The following is a 21,549-nucleotide window of genomic DNA, read 5'->3' as shown; positions in this document are numbered from 1 at the left end:
AATGTTATTTACAAATGCAAGAGAATTTCTCATACATGTTCCCTGCACTGTTAGCAGGGATCTCACTGTGCCCCTGCCCTTTTTCAGTCTCATGAGCACATAGAATAACGTTGCTATGACTAAACGCTGCCATATCCAGCTGAGGTCTGTATATGGTGTGGTTTCAGACCAAATATCAGGAACCATTTCACAGCTACCTTCAGTCAGGTCACAACAGAACACCAAACCATGCCAGTTACAACCAACTTGATTCTTTTTGCCTCAGAATAGCTTGTATTAGAAAGTCAGAGAAAATAATTTATACAAATTTGAAGGCTAGTAAATTTAAAAGGAAAGCAAGAAGTTGACTAAGTTGAGAAAAGAACACTCAAACACCTATAAATAAGGTACTTTCACATGCCCTTACTATTCAATATGCAGTCAACTAAATACTGATATTGAACTAATACTGATACTTAGCTAGTACAAAACATGCTTGATAGTACATCTGTTGCAAAGTTATTACAGTTTCTAAGTGGAATAACAGAGGCCTCCCTCCCCTTGGTAACTCCTTTAGGGATAAGAGTGAGTATTCCTAGTGTCTGACAAGGTCAGCTTACTCACTTAAAGACTGCAGTCCTTACAAAAGTCTAAACCTCATCAAGAAATCTGTAGGGCTGTGGCAAGCCATGCTACCTAATCCTCTGGCCCAGAGTCCTTGGAGGATTTCTACATACTTCTCATGACTTTATGAGAAGATGCCATCCTCCATTGAAAATGGATATATTCCATGTGTTAAGAGTTTGGATACACCTATGGATCTACTCTTTAGTATATGAAGATAACATCAGTATTCCAAATATTTAAAATTGTAATTCCTCAGTAACATTGTGTGTAATTCTTATGCATAAAGACACAATGTCAAGTGTAAGTTTATAGGCTACTAAAACTTCCAACTCCTTGCTTGACTGAACTATTTTCTGAAACATATTCTGAGTTCCTATCAATTGTTACCCTGTTTTGCAACTGGCATAAATGTGTTTGTGGTCTCCTCTGGTTTTTTTAATGTGCCAGGAGCCAGTGAAGATACATTTCCTTGTTTATGCACTGGCACTCCTGGATGTCAGTGGAACAAAGCAGAGGTCTGAGAACTCTTATGCTACTGCAAAATGTACTGAAAAATCATGGACATAATTTTGTGCACAAAATAAGCATCCAGTGAGGCAAACCTAAATCTTGATCTCATTAATTGATCTCTGGGGATCAATTTCTTACATCTCAGTAGGACTACATCAAAGAATAAGGACGACAAGATCTATTCCGTAGTTGCTGTATCTTACTGTTATTACTTAATAGGCAGTTGATTAAATAGTCTTCAAAGGGATTTAGCAACCAGATGGCATTTTCAACAGATAATAATGATATTAAGGTAGGTCAAATTTGAGACTTAAAAGGAAATGTTGGAATAAAAATCATATTTTTAAATGTCCTTACCTATGCTTCTAATAGCACCTTAGATTATTGAAAGAGAACATAACTTAAAAAGCAAATACACATTTACATTCCACTATATGCGCTGCTTAGGTTCAGCTCTATGAGGAATTGAATTTGACAGCAACTAACAGTTCTTAAATCTCACAAGGTCTTGCTAATGGTGTTCCCCCTTGCCCCAGTTGAAATATAGACCTAATCTTGTTCTTTATTTTATTATTTAAAATGTGGTAATTAAGAGTGCCCCTTCAGATTCTTAATGACTTAAGTGGGAGTTGAATTTAACTTTATTTATTTTGAATTTGTTTCTCAGACCACCATACACATAAGGTACAAAAATTGCAAGGAAACATTTGGAACCAAGAGTCTTTGACTTTTATCCATTGTTGTAATTTGCAAATGGTTAAGTCAGATGCTGATAGTGACTTCCATAAATTAACCACTTTCCTCATCTTTTTCCCTTCCTTTCTCAATGGTGATCAGAATTTACCAACATGGCAGACTTCAGTTTAACTTTCCAATCCTAATAATAATACAAATGTTTTGATGTAGTGATATTCTTTAACTTTGGTGGCCTAACCCTAGGTTCTTCAAAGTAATTACAAAACTAATTGCAAGCAATTTTAGGAATTAAGTCCTAAATACATTTCTACATTTTTTTTATGTATGACAACATTGTGCTAATCCATCAAACCCAGAAAGTAAACTCACTAGTAAGTGCGCTTACCTGGGACTGAGATTTGAGGCATGGTTAAGTGGACACGGTGTGTCTGGAGAGTGCTTGATTACAGCATTTAGGTGTTAAGAATACAGCGTAATAATAATAATAATAGTAATAGTAATAATAATAATAAAATTATAATAGGTAATAATTTGTAGAAATCAGAATCTGAATGCAGACCAAAACTAAAGATCTTCAGCAGTGATTTTTATTTTCACAATTCTGCCAGTACTTGTGATCTAAGGTGTTAACAGCAGTATTTTGTAAGGACATTCATTTTGTTTTAAATGTGATTTTTAGCTTGCTAATATCCCTTTAAAAGGCTTCTGTTCTCCAAGTCTGTGTACTGCTGTTTGATGTTTACATATGAATGGTTTCCCAAAATGCCTCTAATGTGTAAATGTTCTTATTTGGGGAAAAAAAAATAATAATAATCTCATTTTGATGACTCAGTGACAGATTATGAACTTTGGTTGTCTTTTTCTTTTTAAACTGTCTTACAAAACAATGGTCACCCCACCCCCTCCATAGAATTGGGACCTAATGGCAAATATTGCTGTGACTTTATGACAGAAATTCTAGTTATCAAGCTGTCCTTCAGTGCGCTGATATTGCAGGAGAAGCATAAAGTCTGATGGGAAGTATCATCTCTTCCCAGATAAACAAATTTGCCAGACCTCTCTGATATTTTTGCTGTAGCTGTTTACAAATCAAACACCAACATGAGTTCATATTTTTCTCATGGTGGTGTGTGGTCTGAAGTCTCCAAGTGAATGCTGAGCAGCCTAGCCTTCCAGGCCAGGGGAGGAGAGTGGGTGCCCACATGCCCATGCTCCCTTTTCCTCCCTCTATATGCAATGGGTGGCTGCAACCAGGGTGTGCATTAGTCAGAGGCAGGGGTAAAGAGGAAGGAAAGAGGATCTGACTGGTGTGTGCAGTAACCTGTGTGTATCACCTACCGCTCCGTATGTATCACACACCTGTTTTGAGTTTCATCTTTCTGCTGGGTTTGCATATGGGCACTTGGAGCTGAAAGAGGTGGTCCCATTCTTGGCACATCTCAATTTGTCTGTGGCTTGAGTGGTTCTTCTTCCCCTTCCTCACCTCCCTACAGCATCATGCTTCTCTCACTGCAGGGCAATCAGAACAATCCCAGAGAGATGGCATTTCTCTCTTCTTTTTTCTTGGTTTTCTTGGTTACTTTCTTTCATTTTGATTTTTTAACTTTTCCTTTGTTTTACTTTTCTTTCTGTTTTTTTCCTTTGCTGACACATGGTTGGTTAATATGATGAAGTCTGTTATGACACTGTTGTTCTTGCTGCTGCCGCTGCTGCTGTTGTTGATTATGCTGTGTTCCCAGCTAACTGCATGTCTTTTTTTTTTGTTTTTTGTTTGTTTGTTCGTTTTTGTTTCTTTGCAAAATCCCTCCCTCCCACTACCCCTTCACCTCCATCTCTTGTGTGTCCTTGTGACATGGTGCACCTTTGTGACTCGGATGGATTTTATTCTGACTTTCCTTTCTCTGCTCGCCCGCTCTATGCGTATTTCACTGTTTTTGATGTGCATGGACACTCTGCGTCTGTCTCGTAGCCTATCAGAAAGTTCTTCATCCCCCCTCAGACCTCCGACCTCCCTTTCTCTCCCCGACCCCAAGTCTCCTTGGACCCTGATGCTTGTAGGAACGCCTCCAGGCCTGGACATGTACTCCAACCAAAGCCAGCACTTCAGCCCAACCCAAAGACGCAGACTTTGCCGTCCAAGAGCAAATTGGCCGAAAAACCACTCCAGTCTACTAAATCCAACCCACTCCCTGCCAGCAATACCAGCGCCCCCTCTTCCCAGAACACCCCTGTGCAGAATGCTCAGGGCCGCTCGCCTGCTGCTGGCTTTAACCCACAGCTGGCTGTTCCTAAAGTGCAGACCAACCCTATGTCTCCTGTTAGATTGCTCCCTTCTAGTACTGACCCAAGCACCAAATCTATCCCCATCATACAGGTCACCCCTCACCCCTCTCCAAGGGGAAGTCCCCTCCCTACCCCCAAGGGGACACCTGTCCATACGCCAAAGGAGAGCCCAGCAGGCACACCCAACCCAACACCACCATCCAGCCCCAGCATTGGAGGAATGCCATGGAGGACACGGCTCAACTCGATCAAGAATAGTTTCTTGGGGTCTCCTCGCTTCCATCGCCGGAAATTGCAAGGTGAGTACTCACACAGATGTACAGGATGGTTCTGGTGTGGGCAGATATTCAGCAGCAAATTGATACCTCCCTGTGACTCTGCAAATTTCATGTACTGAGAACTGAATATTGGTACTAAAAATGAAAGTGACAGCGTCAGCCAGCCCTAACCCAAGGCACGTGTCAGCAGGCTCTATCATGCCACTGCACCTGCTGCAACAGCATCTCCTGAGTCCTCTTCACACTCTAGCCATACAGCTCTTACTATCCCTGTTATGGCTCTTAGAACACAAGAAAATTTTATCTTCACCTTCTCCACTTGTTTTGTCAGCAAACTTAGAGCTCTGCTGTTTCCCCTATGGCTGTATTCCGCTGCCTCTCCATAGCCACAGGCTGAGCCTTCTGCTGGAAAAAAGATAGCCAGTGGCAATAGACTGAAATTGTCCTTCTGAAGCACAGCTCGTTTGATCTTAGTTAATACTTTTTTTTTTTCCTCCTTTGGTAATTGGTTTAAAATTCTCCTTAACACAATCAGTGGTTTCATATCTGCTGGCCTATTTCAGTTTTCAGAGTCTCTAGAGTGTTGAGATGTGCAAAATTTTCTTCTTTAAGCTCCAGATGGCTTTTTGCATTCAGGCAAAGAGCACCCAAAGTCACGTGTTATCCTCGGATGTCATCAGCAGCTATCCCAACACCCTGTAGTTTTACAGGGTACTGGGGTGTGATCCCAAGGGAAATTAGGATTACAGCCATGGAAGAGCTAGATTTTGAACTGATGATGGTCAGGGACATTGTCTCTGAGATGGTCAGAGAACTGCGGAGAATTGCAGCAGTGACTGACCTGCATCCAGCTGGGCTTTGGAGCAATTGTAAAGCAATCAAATTGGCACAGTGTTTGTGTCTGAACCAGAAACCACGGCAGCTAGTGCAAGATTACATAATGATTTAAGGAAGGGTAGGCTGAGCCTTGAAATGCAACACTTGATTAGATACAGTGATCTAGAGACATAAGACCAATGTTCAAATGTCAGAACTAGTTTGCAGAGGCAATGGGCAAATGCAAGAGGGTGTAATGCCAGAGTTGTTACAAGCAGAAAATTGAAGGTGTACTAAATCATCACTTTCTTTTCTCCCTCCCTCTTTTTGGCTGTGCGTGCATGGGCAGTACCTACACCAGAGGAGATGTCTAATTTAACCCCAGAATCATCCCCAGAGTAAGTAATTTGCCAGTATACTACTTCTTTTCCACCACATACCAATGGCATTTCTTTGCCTGAATGTCATAGGGTGACATGTTCCTGTTCTGGATCAGTATCTGACTGTAACCTATTATCCTGTGAGTGGGATAGAGATGTGAAATGGTTCTTCTGCTAAGGACCTTGGATAAAATCTGTACCTCAGTAATGGCAATGGGGTCAGCAGTTGATGAAAAAGTCTCCCAGTAACCATCTCATTTTAAAATCACAGAGTAGTTTGGGTTGGAAGGCACCTTTAAAGGTCATCTAGTCCAACTCCCCTGCAAGGAGCAGGAACATCTTCAGCTACAGCAGGTTGCTCAGAGCCCCCTCGAACCTGACCTTGAAAGTTTCCAGGGATGGGGCATCTGCCACCTCTCTGGGCAACCTCTTTCAGTGTTTCACTAGCCTCATTGTAAAAAATTTCTTCCTTATATCTAGTCTAAATCTATGCTCTTTTAGTTTAAAAACATTACCCCTTGTCCTACTGCTACAAGCCCTGCTAAAAAGCTTATCTCCATCTTTCTTAGAAGCCCTCTTTAAATACTGAAGCGCCACAGTAAGGTCTCCCTGGAGCCTTCTCTTCTCCAGGCTGAACAGCCCCAACTCTCTCAGCCTGTCCTCATAGGAGAGGTGCTGCAGCCCTCTGATTGTCTTCGTGGCCCTCCTCTGGACCCTCTCCAACAAGTCCCTGTCCTTCTTATGTTGGAGACTCCAGAGCTGGATGCAGTACTCCAGCAGCAGTCTCACCAGAGTGCAGTAGAGGGGCAGAATCATCTCCTTCAGCCTGCTGGTCATGCTTCTTTTGATGCAGCCCAGGATACAGTTGGCCACCTGGGCCGTGAGCGCACACTGCCAGCTCATGTTCAACTTTTCTTCTGCCAGTATCTCCAAGTTCTTCTCTTCGGGGCTGCTCTCAATCTCTTCATCCCTCAGCCTGTCTTGATACCTGGGGTTGTCCCGACCCATGTGCAGGACCTTTCTCTTGCCCTTCTTGAACCTCATGAGGTTCACATGGGCCCACTTCTCAATTTTCTCATGGCTAGCTGAATTTACTAGATTTGTAACATGTTCCTTCTCTCTTCTTTCATTTGTTGTCAAGCAGATCACTCTTAGATAGCAAAGAGGGGGTTAGGGATAATCAATGGCTTATACTGGTAATAACTATGCACTAAAAAGTCTTCCTCTTAGAACAGGAGAGTTTGTGTTCTCAGGATAATATGCAGAAGCCTCTTCTAAGATAATTCAGAGGAATCTTTGGCTGCAATAGTAAACACAGTGTTAATTCTGGGCAGCAGCACTGGGACATGCCGAAGCTGTTTCATATTCACCAGATTCATTCCTAAAAGGGAGTGTACATTTCAACTATTTCACTGCACAAATGTGTGTCACTGCATGGCAGGTTTGGAAGTCCCTACCAGAGAGTGCTGCTCCAAACACTTCCTAATATATGCAACAGATGCCAAATTATTCCTTTTTATTTTCACAGCTTGTGTTTGTGCACCCAATGCCCATAGACTTACCCTGCCAACAAAGGCAATTTGGTCTTTTGTCAAGAAACTTGTCTGAAATATTCATGAGTTGTAGTTGGAAATTTTGGGCCAAAAGTTTTGTAATTTGTGACAATGGTACTGCCTTAGCAACTTTCCCCAGATGGCCACTCTCTATCTAGTGCTGCAGAATGGAGAGGGATAAAGACTTCCGGAGAGGGAGAAGTAGGAAATAGTAAAGGTTAGTAAAAGAAATCCAGGAAGAAAAATTGAATAAATTGCATTTTTCAACACTTTGGAGCATTTACTGATAGAGAGGCATGAGATAATTTCATAAAAAGAACACATCCTTATCAAAGAAATATATGATACTCTCAGCTCAAATGTTTTTAAGGCCATTAAAGTAGAAAACATTCAGAATTAAATTTCTCCTCTTCTTTTCATGCATGTATGTTGGTGGAAGTTTTTCTTTTAATTTATTGCCTTCTCTGCTTCCATACCACTCTTTAAAAGCTGGTATAGAGAAGTAGTGTCTGTCATTTGAGGCAGTTTGGATGCAAGTCAAAGCCTAAGGCCCTTTTTTCTTTTTCTGTGTAATTGCTAAATTAATGAGTTCAATTGGGGTGCACCCTGCAGTAAACATAATAAAAGTCATAAAAAATAATGAACTGGATTATATTGTAACAATAGATGTCTTGTTGCTCAGTGCCCACTTCCACATGCCTTATTTTTTCTAGTATTTTCTTCCTTTCTGTAAGAAATAAGGTATCTTTATCAAGAGCTGTATTGACCTCATGGGTTGAGTGATAAAAATACATGTCCTTGCTCTAGTACAGCATTCTTTAATGGCTGCCATTCATTTAACAAACCTGATGATTAGGTAATACACTTTGACATGTCTGGGTAATGCTATTCTTTCTCATATGAAAAAGTCCTAGAAAATGTGTTACAGATGACTTTTAAAGAAATATAGCTCCAGCTGCTTTAAACCTGCAAAGCTCCATTTACTTGAGCAAAAATGTTGTTGTTTATGCCAAGCAGGTAAACCTCCGGAGGTTACAGATCCATGCACTCAGGGACAGATAGGGAAGACAGTGAGGCTCCCCAGACTGCGATGCAGTCAGGCACTCCAAAAGTAGGAAAAGGAACAACATTATAGCAGGGACAAATTCATAATAAAGCACCAGCCTCCATTTTCATGCTAATCTATTTGCTTTTTTATCAACTGGACACCAGATTAGATTCCCTAGAGTAATCTACATACCCAGCCTCCCACACATATCTCCTATCTCCCTCCCCCATAGGAGGTTTGCCATGACAAGAGAAGACTGTTAATTTTAAGTTCATTTTTTACTGCTTATAGCCTGATCTTGTGAGATGTTAGAGCATCTCATACAAGGAGCTGAGGATCCTTGATTCATACCCATTTTAACCCAAGTTAGTAGCACTTAACACCCTCTAAGAGGAGAGAAACTTTTATTGTGTTGTATTACTCTGAAGCTGCCCCCTCTTCTTCAGTGGGCCTATTTACCCAGCTAGTTCAGCCAATTTTGAGGAAAAAAGCCAGTGCATGTGTGCTATGTCTTGATTCTGTTCATTCCAGAGACAGGAGAGGCCACTGGCATCTATTCCATCTTAGGCTACATCAGCAAAATTATTGAGTGAATTCCAGTGATTTAAAAGCTGGCCTGGAGCCCAGGCTATCAGTAAATCTTCCAGAGTCAGTATTACTGGTGATAACCTTGACGAAGAAGGGAACCCAGCTGGACTCTAGAGACTCCAGACCAAGTTTCCAAGCTGAACAGGAGAAAACCTCCCTATGTTCTGGGGCCTTTTTAACCTGTGCTTGTTAAGAGACCTATAAATGAAAGGCCAACAAAGCCATTAATGAAAATGCAAAAATTAAAAGCCATATTTTAACATGGCAGACCTGCAATTAAATATGAACACTTTTTCCAGGTCCAGCTTTCATGTGTGACATACACCGGGCCCCTGGAGTCCGTCTAGCCAGCCCTGGTTCATATGATGATCCATACAAGCCTAAGACAACCAGCCGTTTTAGATGGATAACCAGCTGCTAATTTACTAATGAGCATAGACCCTTTACATGCAGGGAGCTATTGCCCCAGCTCTCCAGGGGCTTGTGGAGTTGTTATGGTGTGTGTGAGACACATGAGCTAATTAGTATGTAATTTTCTTTCACACTCTAACCCTGGCTCCTTAACGACCCATTTAAATGAGAGGCCCTTTCTCTTTACTGCTCCCTATGCTAATCTCTGCCTTGCTGGCTTAGTTACAGCTGCCTATGAATATTTTAGGGAGTGACAATTTTCCAGCCCACTTTAATTGAGTGGGGGGCACTGGTTTACCAAGCTGCAAATTACTCTTTGTGTACTCTTATTTTTGGTTACCTGCAGTAAGTAAAAGCAAATTATTATTTGCATAGCTGAGCTGTCTTCCAGTTGGGGTCTTTCTAGTGTGTACATTAAATGGGTAGGGAGATGACAATTGTGTGATTCATGGAGCGCTCTGGAATGGGGAATGAGTGCAAATTCCTGGATGCTGCTGAGATCAAGCTTTTTTTCTTCATCCCGAAGGTCTAGACTTCAAATTAGTCTCCTAGTTTGCTCATCTCTCTCCTAATCTCTGCTCTTCCTCATTCTGCCTCAGTCTGAGTCTTTGCCACGGAAAATGAATCTACAAATAAGAATCTACAAATAAGAATCTACAAATAACTCTCTCCAGTTGTTTATTGCTTTGCTGGAAAGCTGATGTATAGTAATCCTTTTTGCAGATGGCTCTCTTTGCCTGGAAGGTTGTCTTCTTCCATTGAGTCATGAATGTCCAGCAAAACAAGTGAAAGCCTATTACTTGCCATACTGCGAACTGGACTTTTCATGGCATTAGAAAGTATCCTGTGGAGAAAAAATGCAATCTCTTGGTGGCAGGTCTTTTCATTTCTGACATTTTCATGCTAAATTCTTCCCTACTAGAATATGTCTGATTTCAGTGGAATTTTAGGTTGATCCAGCAGTTTTTGACTATATCTCATGGCTGACAGCATCTTCTCTGCGCTCAAAACCACACCTGTCAGAGGTGCTACCTTCAAGTTCTAGGTAGTGTCCCCCAATAATATTCATGTCCCTGCATTTTTCCTTTAGCCTATTTAACTTAAAAGGGAATGTCAACATGGTGAAACAGTAAGCAAAACGGAACATTTGCTGATATGATCAGTGTGAAAAAACAGAGCAATTTCATTTTATGGTGAAACCACCATCTGATGCTGAAAGGAACTGCAAAGCTGGACTGTTGTCAGTGGAAAGCTGTGTTTTGTATGGTGTTGATATCTTCTCTTCTAGTACTGAGAATTCATTCCTTTGTGGGGTGGCCGGAGTTCACTCGTTATATAGACAGCCCAAATGGGACTAATGAATAGGACAGTCTTTGTCCTGGCCCTCTGCATAGGAGTGGATTTCACTTACTGACAGACTGGAAGTCCAGTGAAACCTACAGCTTGTTTTAAAATGCAAGATCCTGTGATTGTATTGTCAGCCCAACAGGACACCTTCAGAAAAGGAACTTCCCAAGTCCTGGAACTTCAAAGGGGTTGAAATTGGGTGGGAAGGAACTTAAATTCCTGTGTTACCAGCATCTGCATATTGTCACAAGAAATTGAGAGATCCCTGGAGACAAACCAGAAGTGTGTCCCCTGGCTTATATGCACTTTATATATGCAGTATTGATTGATACATTGGCTCAGTCAAAAGCGTTACCATTACTGCTGATTTTTCATTGTTGATCACACATGCTGCCAGACTAACACTGTGTGGTCCATCATTTTAACAGTTTTCACTAAGTGAAATATTCTTCTGAATGTTCTCTGACACTGCTTTCCACTTACTATTACTAAGAGTATCACACCTGGAGTGTTATAAAAACTTTCTTCTGTGTTCTTAAATATTTTTTCTAGCTGGGGGTATGTAACAAATAGTGCTCAATATTCTAAACCATCCCTTTCTTTTTGTCACATCAGGCTTGCCAAAAAATCCTGGTTCGGTAACTTCATCAACCTGGAGAAAGAAGAACAGATTTTTGTGGTCATTAAGGACAAACCACTAAGCTCCATTAAGGCTGATATTGTCCACGCTTTTCTCTCGGTAAGTCACCCCAGCTGCCTCTTGGAGGCATTTCTCACTGATCAGTTCCAGGACTTCTTGTGCCATATGTTACTGGGCAAGGTCTCTGCTCCTTCAAATGCATCCTCTGTGGATTTAATTTACATGGCCCGTTGATTCAGGCCTCCACTGAACTCTGTCTGAATTTCTAACTGTAGATAATACTCTCCAAGGTAAGAAAATATTTCAGCCTTCTTGGCAGGATCTCCAGGTTACGAGTGCTTGGAATATCAGTGCAGTTAGAGCACACTGCTGGTGTGGTATCAAGACAGTGGTTTGCTGCTTTGTCAAACTAACCTTACAATCACGGTCTGGGGATCGGATTTGGTCTCCCTCTGCTGGTTATGCCTTCTACCACTTTAGTCAAACAAAAACTCTGTCTCATATCTGCATTTGTTCCTTTAAATCTCCTCTTCAATCCCATATGGCAGAAAGAAGGGTAATTTCCTCTGGTGACTGGAGTATGAGTTCTTTATACAGAAAAGTCCTTATTCTGTAGAAAGCCCTTATTCTCACTATCTAGAAGTACCAATGAAGAAAAAGTCAGCACACTAAAGTTAATTTGAGAATTTTTTCAGTTCAAGTTAGTTGACAACATAACTAGACTTGTTTCAATAGAATTAAGAGGACATTTAACTTCTTATATTGTTTGTTGAATTGATATTGTTTTCCACAAAATACTGCATTCCTTTACTCTATGATGCTGTAATAAATTTCTTCCAAAAAAAAAAAACCAGCCATAATCCTTTTAACTGTACAGGCATACAAGGAGCAAGTGCAGTATAGTAGCATGCATCAGACACTGGTATCCATCTCAGATTGGTCTGAAGCAGCCATGTTAGTTTATCAGTTTCATGCATTTAGCTGTGGGTTTGTATTGTAGCATAGCATGCACTGTTGTCTATACTGGTGATCCTGTGCATACCCTACATGTGTGGGTTGAGGTGTGATGTAGTGATTTGTGTGCAAACCCTATGAATCATCTCTTACAGCCAACTTCAAACTTAAATGCATTGTCACAGCCTGCTAAGTCCCTAAGGTCACCTTCTCAAAGAACTCATCTTCATTTTTTCTCCTAAATTAGAGGCCAGATTTCCAAGTGATTTGAGTTGGTTTTTTTTTTGTTTTTTTTTTTTTTTATCTAGTCCTTTATGAAACAATAAATAGAATGTGAGTATGTTAAATTTTGGCAGGAACTGCTTGAAAATTAGGCAGTTATGAAATTCTATCACAGCTCTGAAGATACAGATACTGGATGATACCAGAAAGCTTCTCAAAGTTCTTTTACATATTGATAGGAGTTGTGGTTTAGGTAAGTTATTTGCAGGCATACTTTCCCTGTCTAAGTGTCTGCTCCATGTCCTGATGTCTATTTGATATCATAGAATCACCAAACAATGGAGCCTGGAAAGGGCTTCAAGAGATCTCCTGCTCAAAACAGGATCAGCTATGAGATCAGACTAGGCTACTCAGGTGTTTTTTTATATCCAGTCTTATATCCTACTGATTTTCCTGCCCCCTCCCTTAATATCAGTTTTCACTCAGCAAAAGGCATTTCTCCGAACTGGTAGATGAGCAGCAAAAGAAAGACTGAGTGTATGTAGTTGTGCAACATGTGTACATTTATTAAGCCTGCTGGGTATTCCACCAGTATTCAACCTTTAAATTTAGTTCAGTCCTATAAGGAGCCATGCATTCTTCTGTGGTGTCAAGCAACTCATACTCTTACTGGTTTCACAAGAACACTCTGTACATTACAAAATCAAGCCCGGAAGCAAATCTTATCCACTCTGAAAATATGTATTGTTCTAAATCGAATTTTGCAATTTTGTTCTCTTTGTGCTTTGGTTCTACTATCTCCTTCTACTGATCTGTTTCAGATTCCAAGTCTCAGTCACAGTGTCATCTCACAGACAAGTTTCCGTGCAGAATATAAGTCCACAGGAGGTCCTGCTGTCTTCCAGAAGCCAGTGAAGTTCCAGGTGGACATAACATACACAGAAGGGGGAGAGGCGCAGAAGGAGAATGGAATCTATTCTGTCACTTTCACACTCTTATCAGGTAACTGTGGCAAAGCTGTAAAATGGGCGCAGACAGGCTTTGTCCTTGCTGATATAGAGGCCTGCAAAGAGGGCTCTGCCAGGGGGAAGAATATAACTGTCTTGACCTCAGGGGAAAATTCAGACTGGGGCAAGGAGGACATTGGGAACAAAAATGGTGTTGGTAGTGATGGAAATGCTGGGAGGGAAAGAGATTCCCAAACAGGTGAAGTTGCCACCACCATGATGAGTTGCTCTGTGCATCAGATTTGAAGTATCTCCCCGTACTGCCTCCTTGTTTCACTCAAAGGTCTCATTGTGTCAGCTGGGCACTGTGAGGCCACTGGTTTCTTCCTTCTGACAGAAACATGCAATCACCCTTTTCTTCTGAGTGGCCACATGCCCCTCACAGGGGTTAAAACAAACAAACAAACAAACAAACCCACCTTTTTTTTCTTCACAAAATGATCCCACAAACTATCCTTCCTCCTTTTAAGTCCAGCACACCACAGTCCCTGTTAATGTGGGGACTGCATAATAGTTCCTCAAAGCCGTGCCTTCAGCTGGAGCACAGATACACTCTCAGTACACTCTTGGGGACAAGACTGAAGGGAAGATACTTGTGATCCTTCCCCTCCAACCTGGGTTATATGAGAATTCGTCTCTCGCTCGTCTCACAGCCATTTGTGCCTCTTCTCTCCTCACAGGTCCAAGCCGTCGTTTTAAGAGGGTAGTAGAAACCATTCAGGCACAGTTGTTAAGCACACATGACCAGCCTTCAGTGCAGCAGTTATCAGGTAAGTAGTTTCTACTGTTGAGCACCTTGCTTCAGCAGGGACAGGAAGGTGAAGTGCCTCTCAGTACCAGGAGGCTGAGGGAGGTCATCCCTCTGATTACAACAAGAAATGAGCTCCATTCAGACAGAGCAGTAACTCCCTGCACCCACCCTACTCCTCCCTCTCTCATTCCCACGCCAGTGCTCCCAGCGCATTCCCCAGTTGAACAGCTTCTGCCCTCCTCCCGCCCAAAGAGCCATTTGCCCACTTCTCCATCAAAAGCTGCATCATCAGTAGATCTTCCAGATTTTCTCCAGCTTCAGAATCTCCCAGAATAGGGACATGCTCTAGAAGATACCTGATTTTCAGACCCTTCAGGCACATTTTAGAAACATCCAATTTCAGAGAGTCCCCGAACAAAGCTGAGAGCTACTTTTAACTGAGCCATTAACAGCAGCATTTTCAGATGCTCAGAAGGTGGCTAATAGTTTCCAGTAGTGTGGTCAAATTCTTGACTCAATACTGTAGTAGCACAAATCATATACTAAGGCTCTACAGAAGCTAAATTTTATCTACTTTAAAAGTAAATTTCAATTCCTTATGGTGGTAAAGAAAGCCTTACGTGTGTGACGCTGTGCAGTGACATAAATCTGAATCTGCAGGCAGCCGGAATTGACAATACAGAAACTGACCTCATCTCACCATTATGTAGCAAATGTTCACTCTGAACACTAGTGGTGACACACACCAAACCCCCCCCCCCCCAGTCTTAACTCTTCTATCCTTTAAAAGGACAGAGCAAAGGAAGAAGGTGAAAATTGAAAACTCAAGGAAGCTTAGCTATTGGGAGTGCTTCAAGGTTGGAAAAATAGGGATAAGCAGAATGTACAGATACAAGGAAGAAATAGGAGCAAGGCAGAGAGCAGAGGCTGCAGGAAGAAGACAAAGAGGCAGGACGAGTGGGAAGAATTTTCTTGTTGTACGATAATGAAAAGGTAGTAACTAAATATTATACATAAGAGCCAAATTCTATGATTTTTCTGAATCAGCCATGACAAAAGTGGAGGAATGAAGTCAGTATTGCATCTTGCAGTTAAATCCCAGATATCCTTTGCTCAATGCACATATGGGTTACATCCTTCAGATCTAACAGTGTGGCTTTAACAGCTGAAGGTAAAATAACTCTATCTGGAGGAGTGTATGCTCACTGCATGACAGAGAATTATGCTCAGTTCAGGAAATACTACTTTCCACTTTGCCCTCCAGCATTGCCTGACCTTCTGCATGCTGGATTGCAAGGGTGCCTAGCACACAGGCAATTCTGTTAGGAAGCAGGAAAGGTGAGGATACTGGGACTGGGGTTGATTCAAGTTTTTGCTGTCTGGACTTTTGAAATTAAATCAAACTCAAGGAAGCAGCCAGAATTTTCTGCCAGCCCTTCCTCTTGGGAAATGCTGGGGCCAAGTGGGAGCGAGGGGAATTAGACAGAAAAGCATTCTTTGAGTCTAGTTCGTATTACCCCTGCTGCGTGATCAGTAATCAAGCATTCATTTTTTCTTGGGGAAAGAAAGTGTACTTTTACTTTCTGGTGAGGAAAAAAACTGTTAAAAAAGTAAATAACATGGTGATCTCTCTTAATTTCTTTACCCTAGTTGTGCTAGCTACTGAGGCCCTCTAGAAAGACTTGCATGTGAAGCAGGATATGTCCCTAAGTCATATTATAGCAGGAATAAAACCCATTCATCCGACTAAGGCTCAGGGAGATATTTAGGGCAAACTTTACTGTGAGAAATGTACCCAACTTACAGTTTTGCTGTGGTTCTGGAATGGAGAAATCATGTTACAGGCACAGAATCTCTTTCTACTGCCTAAAGCTACATGAGAGCATGTCATTCTAGCACAGAAAACTCAGCCTGATCTTTAACGCCAGAATGGAACAGACAACTCCACATGGAGCAAAACTAAAATGAATGGTCTCTTGAACCTTAAAAATGAGAATTCCCTTGGCCATGGAGTTACCCAAGCAAGACAGCTCATGAGAGACAGAGTGCCAGACTGCCCTGTATGGTATTACCTGACCTGATCAGGAATACGCAGATCTCTTGAAAAAGAGAGATGTAATTCAACCTGAAAATTTTGCGTTGGAGCAGAGTACAAGGAAGAGAGAAAAGGAAGAGGGAAAAAATTATTATTACCAAGAAGAGACAACCTGTGCATCAAAGCAGAGAGACACTGTGGTTCACATCCCCAGCCAGTGAAAGAGTAAGGGGAAATAAAGGGGTAAAAGAGCAGCAAGAGTTCACATTCAGCACCTTGTTTAGTTGGATGGCTGTGGTTGGGTAAGATGTGTTCAAGAGCTTCCTAGAAATTGCCATGGAATTACTTAGCATTTCTTGCAAGAAACAAGATAAATTCTTCTCCATTTCTCTTCTTCTCCCATATTCCCAGCCCTGAACACCTCACAGGAATTGTGGTGGCTGGACTCCTATTCAGGTTCATGGTTTGAGGATAATCTGTAGGCAGTCCACTGCTGTAACAGAATGAGCTCACAGTTTACTTTGACTCTCCTCCTCCATGGCTCTGAGGATACTGCTGGCTCTGGCCAGCAATACTTGCCCAGCCCTGGTGGTTTTCCTAGCTCATTGTGCGCAGCCATATCCTTTGTGCTGTTGTCTCCCCTGCCTTTTAGTTCAGATGCCATTACAATTGGGATGATGAAAACTATCTGTGAAAGGTGCATGCATGTAAAGTGAGACCTGCAGAAGGGGAAGATTGCATGAACACAGTATAAGGCAGAACAGCAAGACCTAATAAGCATGTGGCACTGATAGTCATTCTCTCTCCTGCCCCTCTTTGATCTGTTATGCAGCATGCCAGCCCACTAAGCCGGGTTGCCTGGGTTTCAGAACGCACTTTCCTCTTTCTCATTTCCTCCAGCTCACAACAGTGTTTGTAGATGTCGTGTTGCCCATGCATCTGTGTGTGTGTGTGTGTGTATGTGAGCCTGGTATGTACCTGATTTAGGCAGATGTGTTTCTGTGTCACATCTGAGCACCTTATAATCTCCCCTCCCCTGGATATCCTTCCATTCACTTCCATTTTTCCTTCCTGAGACTGGCTGTGCTTATTTCTTCTGACATATTCTGAAGAAGGAAAATAGCTTCCCACCCTTACCCGAATAAGTGTGTAAATAAATGAAATCTATTCCAAAAGCTAATGGTAATTCTTCTAAAATCCACTGTCCAGTTGGCCAAATTTAGTACAAGATATCAGCCTTCTACCTTAACGTTTCAGGACATTAAATCCTCTGTGGTATAACTGCTGAGACAATACCAGGTCTATAGACTCATGGGTGGCACAGAACAAGTAGCTAGGGATTGATTGTTCATTTTTTCTTCCCAATGAAAGAACTAGAGGCCATCATATGAAAGAAGTGGAAGCCATGTACCAAAAAATATTGGAAGTTGTGTCTTCATGTAATGTGAGGCCTATGGAACCCCTAGCTGAAGGAGATTTTGGATGCAAGGAGCTTGCAGATGCTCATCTTCCCCTCAGTACTTCTTACTACAGGGAGGCTGGACAACTCCCTGGAAGATAAATCTTTATGACGATTGTTAAATAAAGAAACTGCAGAAGGCTCAGGAAATCTCTGACCTGAAAGTGGTGAGAGAGGTGTTAGGAGGAAGTGTTCTGTATGCTTGGCCTGCTGTTATGCTCTTGCATATCTGTGTGGCCACTGATGGAAACAGAGCACTGGATGGTTTTGGCCTTTGATCTGAACCAGAATAGCTATCCATGTGTTCTTGTTGCTGGTATCACAAAATCCATTAAGCCCAGTGAGGTCATGAAAGGACAGTCCCTTTTGGATCCAGAGGGAGTATCCCCGTCTATGAGAGCAGCTAGTCTTGTCTCTCATCCATGTACGGCTCCTTCCAGGAGCCTTATACTCAGAATCTCTACTTAGGTAATCCCTGGGCAGGACTGCCCTTGGGTGGGATAAAAAGATCTCTCTCCATGGAAGAACATATCTCAGATTTGTGCCTTTGTTTCAACTCAATACTCTTTCCATTAAATCATAATCTGTTTTCCTCCAATGCCTTTGCACAAAAGAGTAATAAAAACAGCTGGTGGATAGGGACATACTAAAGCCATCTGTGATCATTCACAAGGTATCAATTTTTATTTCCCTAATATTTTCTTGCCTCTTTGGGCTTTGTTTTTAAGTGTGGGGTGCTGCATATTCTTAATTTTTCCCATTTTCCCATGTTCTGGCCGATCAGCAATACTGAAATAGCCTTTATAATTTCTTTGTAATATTTTTTTTGTTTCTTTATTGGCTTCATGTCAGATTTTAACCATTAGCATCTCAAAGTTCACAGCATCTCAGTGTTACTGCTGGAAATGCCTTTCATCAACATGAACAAGTATTTAGAGAGCATATCCAGCTTCAAAATGGGGCAGTGCAAATTCGTGCTCATCGTGTGTATTGTCTGTATGTACACCCAGGCTCTCTTATTGTGCAGGTGTATATCTCAAAAAGCAAAACATGTTCATGTGACTCAAAAAACTTCCTTAGAGTATTGATCTGTGAATTCTGGGTGTTCATCTTTATGGCTCACAAGAGCTGTAGGTTGGCTAATTTGCTAAAAAAAAAAAAAAAAAAATTAGTAAGAAATTTGTGGTTTACAAATGTGAGAAGGATGTTATGATCAAGACAGAAAAGGGAGTAAGGAGCAAATGAAGTGCTTTGCAAGATAAATTCCAGCTGCAGACTCAAAAGAGGGCTATGCAAATGCCAGTTGGGAATTGAACTGCAAGTCAGTTTTATCCAGGGCTCATCCAGGTCCCAGGTTTATCTTCTTTTTTTGGCATTCTTGTGCGATCCTTTATGTCTTACTGCTGTTGTAGTGTCTGGGGCAATCACTTCATCTTGCTGTCACGGTTCCCACCTACAAAAGGTGCCATGTAATGCCTGGTTGGATTGGCAGAGCACTGTTCTTTTGCTAAACAGCTTTAGTATTATTACTGAACAGACCTCATTAAACTTAACTGATTAGTCCTGAAATAAAGCATGTAGAAAAAAAGTTTAATTTCTCCAGAGTTTTGATAGGAGAACAGTGCATTTCAAATAAGCACCCAAACAATGGGGAATTCCAATCTAAATGGTAACTGCCTTGGACCAGAGGAACTGGTGGCTCCCTTGACATCATCTCCCTTAATGGAAATGTTTATTGGGGACTATGAGCATCTGGCAGGAGATGCTTAGTGCTTTCTGGGACCTAGTCCTGGATTTGGAGATCTCAGAGGAGCAGCTGTTTGGGTGAGATTTCCTAGCTGGGGCAAGTCTCAGTCTCAGAGATATCAGAAGCATCACAAACCAAGCAGCTTGACTGTGAAATTTATGTAGGATAAAAACACAGAAATTAAAAACAAAATCAGGAAAGAAAATTAAGCAGAACACTAGCATTTTTAATGGATTCAGAGCTCGTTTGGCCTATTGAAGGAAGGTCTTATTTTAACCAAAGCATTTGCCATCTGTTAATGAACTGAACTGGGTGTCATTTATGAGAGAGTCTTGGTCAAATCCAAAGTGTGTCAAATCCAACAGCCAGCAATCTCTATGAAATAAGGAATTGCCTCATCATCAGAAAGATTGAGATCTGACTCCGCCACTATGCTTTAATTAAAAAAGTTAAACAGCACACATTAAAAATGTAGTTACATGACCCATCAATGCTTCTCAAACAACTTTGGACCTTTGGACCCTGGCTTTATTCACCTCACATAACACCTGGATCCCGCAGTCACTGGGTTATGGATTATTATCCATGAGCAGAAGCTGACTGCCAAGAGTCTAAGGCTTTCAAATTAGAAGGAAAATTCTACTTTTAAATGATGACATATTTTATCATACAGAGTATTTACTAAAGCAGATGTTACAGTATGATGGAATTGAAAGAAGTATTAAAGTAATTATTGTTATAACAGAGAAGCTGAAGGCATATTAACTCTGTCAGTCTTTCAAGAGAGCAGCATGAGCTGCTGTTTCTGGTGTGCTCATGTTTGCTATGCTTTAGGAATGGGGGAAAACCAATGTGATCGTGTCTTGGAAAGACATAAAAAAAAAAAAGTAAATTCCTGTGCAGTTCCTGGGACTGTTCATGGCAATATAAAGAGTGCAAATTATAGTTGTGCATAAAAGTTTTAGGAAAGACAAATTAGAGGTTTTATTAGTGTTCCTTTGATATTTTTCCATGATCTTATATTCCAAAACAAGGTTTATGTTTTTCCTTATCCATCAAAACCAATTCTATAACTTGCAAATTTTTTTTAAACAAAATGGGATACAGAGCCCAAGATGTTACGCTGTCAAAAAGCCTATTACAATCCTTTTTTTGCTGTTGTACATCTGTCAGTTTGTATTCTAATCACAAAATTAATGTATGTAGACCTGTTACACAATTAGCTTTAAATGAAATGCTAAAAAGAGCTATGCTGACTGCAAGTGACTTAGAAAAGCAGTATTCTGAAGTATTAACTTAAGGAGACAAATTTTAACTAATTTTTAATTGTTAATTGTTTAATTTGTTAAAATTAACAAGGAAACAGAAATACCAATTTCAGGAGAATCTTAGTAAACCAGCTACAATGTTTACCTATCTGACATTATCCAAATACTACCTTCTTTGTTTCCAGACTGCTAGTTACTGCGTGGCAAGTCAGTCTGGATACACTTGAGGGGAAAATTCCAGGTGTTGGAAGTGGGAGTCAGAAACAATCTTTTGGTGATATTTGAGACTTTCCTTGCTCTTACGTGTTTTTTCAAAGCATAAGTTCTGCTAACGATTAGGTGAATGCTCTCAGCTCTACCACTATCTATCTGTTTTACTCTGCATTACAACAAGGTGTAGTTGACTCAGAGAGGGCTGGACAGAAACCATTAAAAGGCATGAGACAACAAACTTCTCCAAGTTATGCAAGAAAAAAAAATTATATGAACTCGTGGCTGTGACTTCCGGTCACTGTCTCAGTCATCAGCTGTAGGCACTTCTTAAACCTGTTAGGCATTGTCAGGGAGAAATGTATTTTGGGAGCTTCACTCAGTCAGACGACCCAAAGAATTCCAAATGCAGGTAAACTCCTGGCCTCTCTGACACTTCTGATACCTTTTTCCAGTTCTTGAATCCTCTCTTCTCCTTCACCTCCTTCCTTTTTCCCCTTTCTCTTTCTCTCAGTCTTGTGCCTTTTTGAGTGACCTTCTATGGGTGTCACCTCTGCCTCTGCCAGCCAACCTCAAACCTTGAGGATGGAGAGCATCTAACTGCTGCTTAGATGCTTTGGCCAGTGTCATTGGACCAAGCACCTGCCCTCTCTACTCCATGCTTTCCCAGATGATCTGTGCAGCACATGCCTGGCTGCATCAGAAAACATACATATCCGTGATCTTCTAGCATGGGTTCA

The 21,549-nt window shown here is 41.3% G+C and overlaps 1 protein-coding gene across 10 annotated transcripts in view; it reads left to right on the top strand.

Annotated features, from left to right (window-relative positions):
- Positions 1-21,549, top strand: part of BRSK2 (BR serine/threonine kinase 2) — a 331,752-nt gene that overhangs the window by 296,806 nt on the left and 13,397 nt on the right. For all 10 annotated transcript variants that reach the window (XM_086749316.1, XM_086749315.1, XM_086749314.1 and 7 more), the window contains 5 exons: positions 4,187-4,394; positions 5,539-5,587; positions 11,132-11,255; positions 13,154-13,334; positions 14,020-14,109. In XM_086749316.1, the coding sequence (XP_086605442.1) occupies positions 4,187-4,394; positions 5,539-5,587; positions 11,132-11,255; positions 13,154-13,334; positions 14,020-14,109 (652 nt within the window). The remainder of the gene's footprint in view (positions 1-4,186; positions 4,395-5,538; positions 5,588-11,131; positions 11,256-13,153; positions 13,335-14,019; positions 14,110-21,549) is intronic.

The sequence above is a fragment of the Chlamydotis macqueenii genome, chromosome 5, assembly GCF_036417535.1.
Source record: "Chlamydotis macqueenii isolate bChlMac1 chromosome 5, bChlMac1.mat, whole genome shotgun sequence".
NCBI lineage: Eukaryota > Metazoa > Chordata > Aves > Otidiformes > Otididae > Chlamydotis > Chlamydotis macqueenii.
The sequence above is the reverse complement of the archived record's forward strand: the minus strand, read 5'-3'. Positions and strand labels throughout refer to the sequence as shown.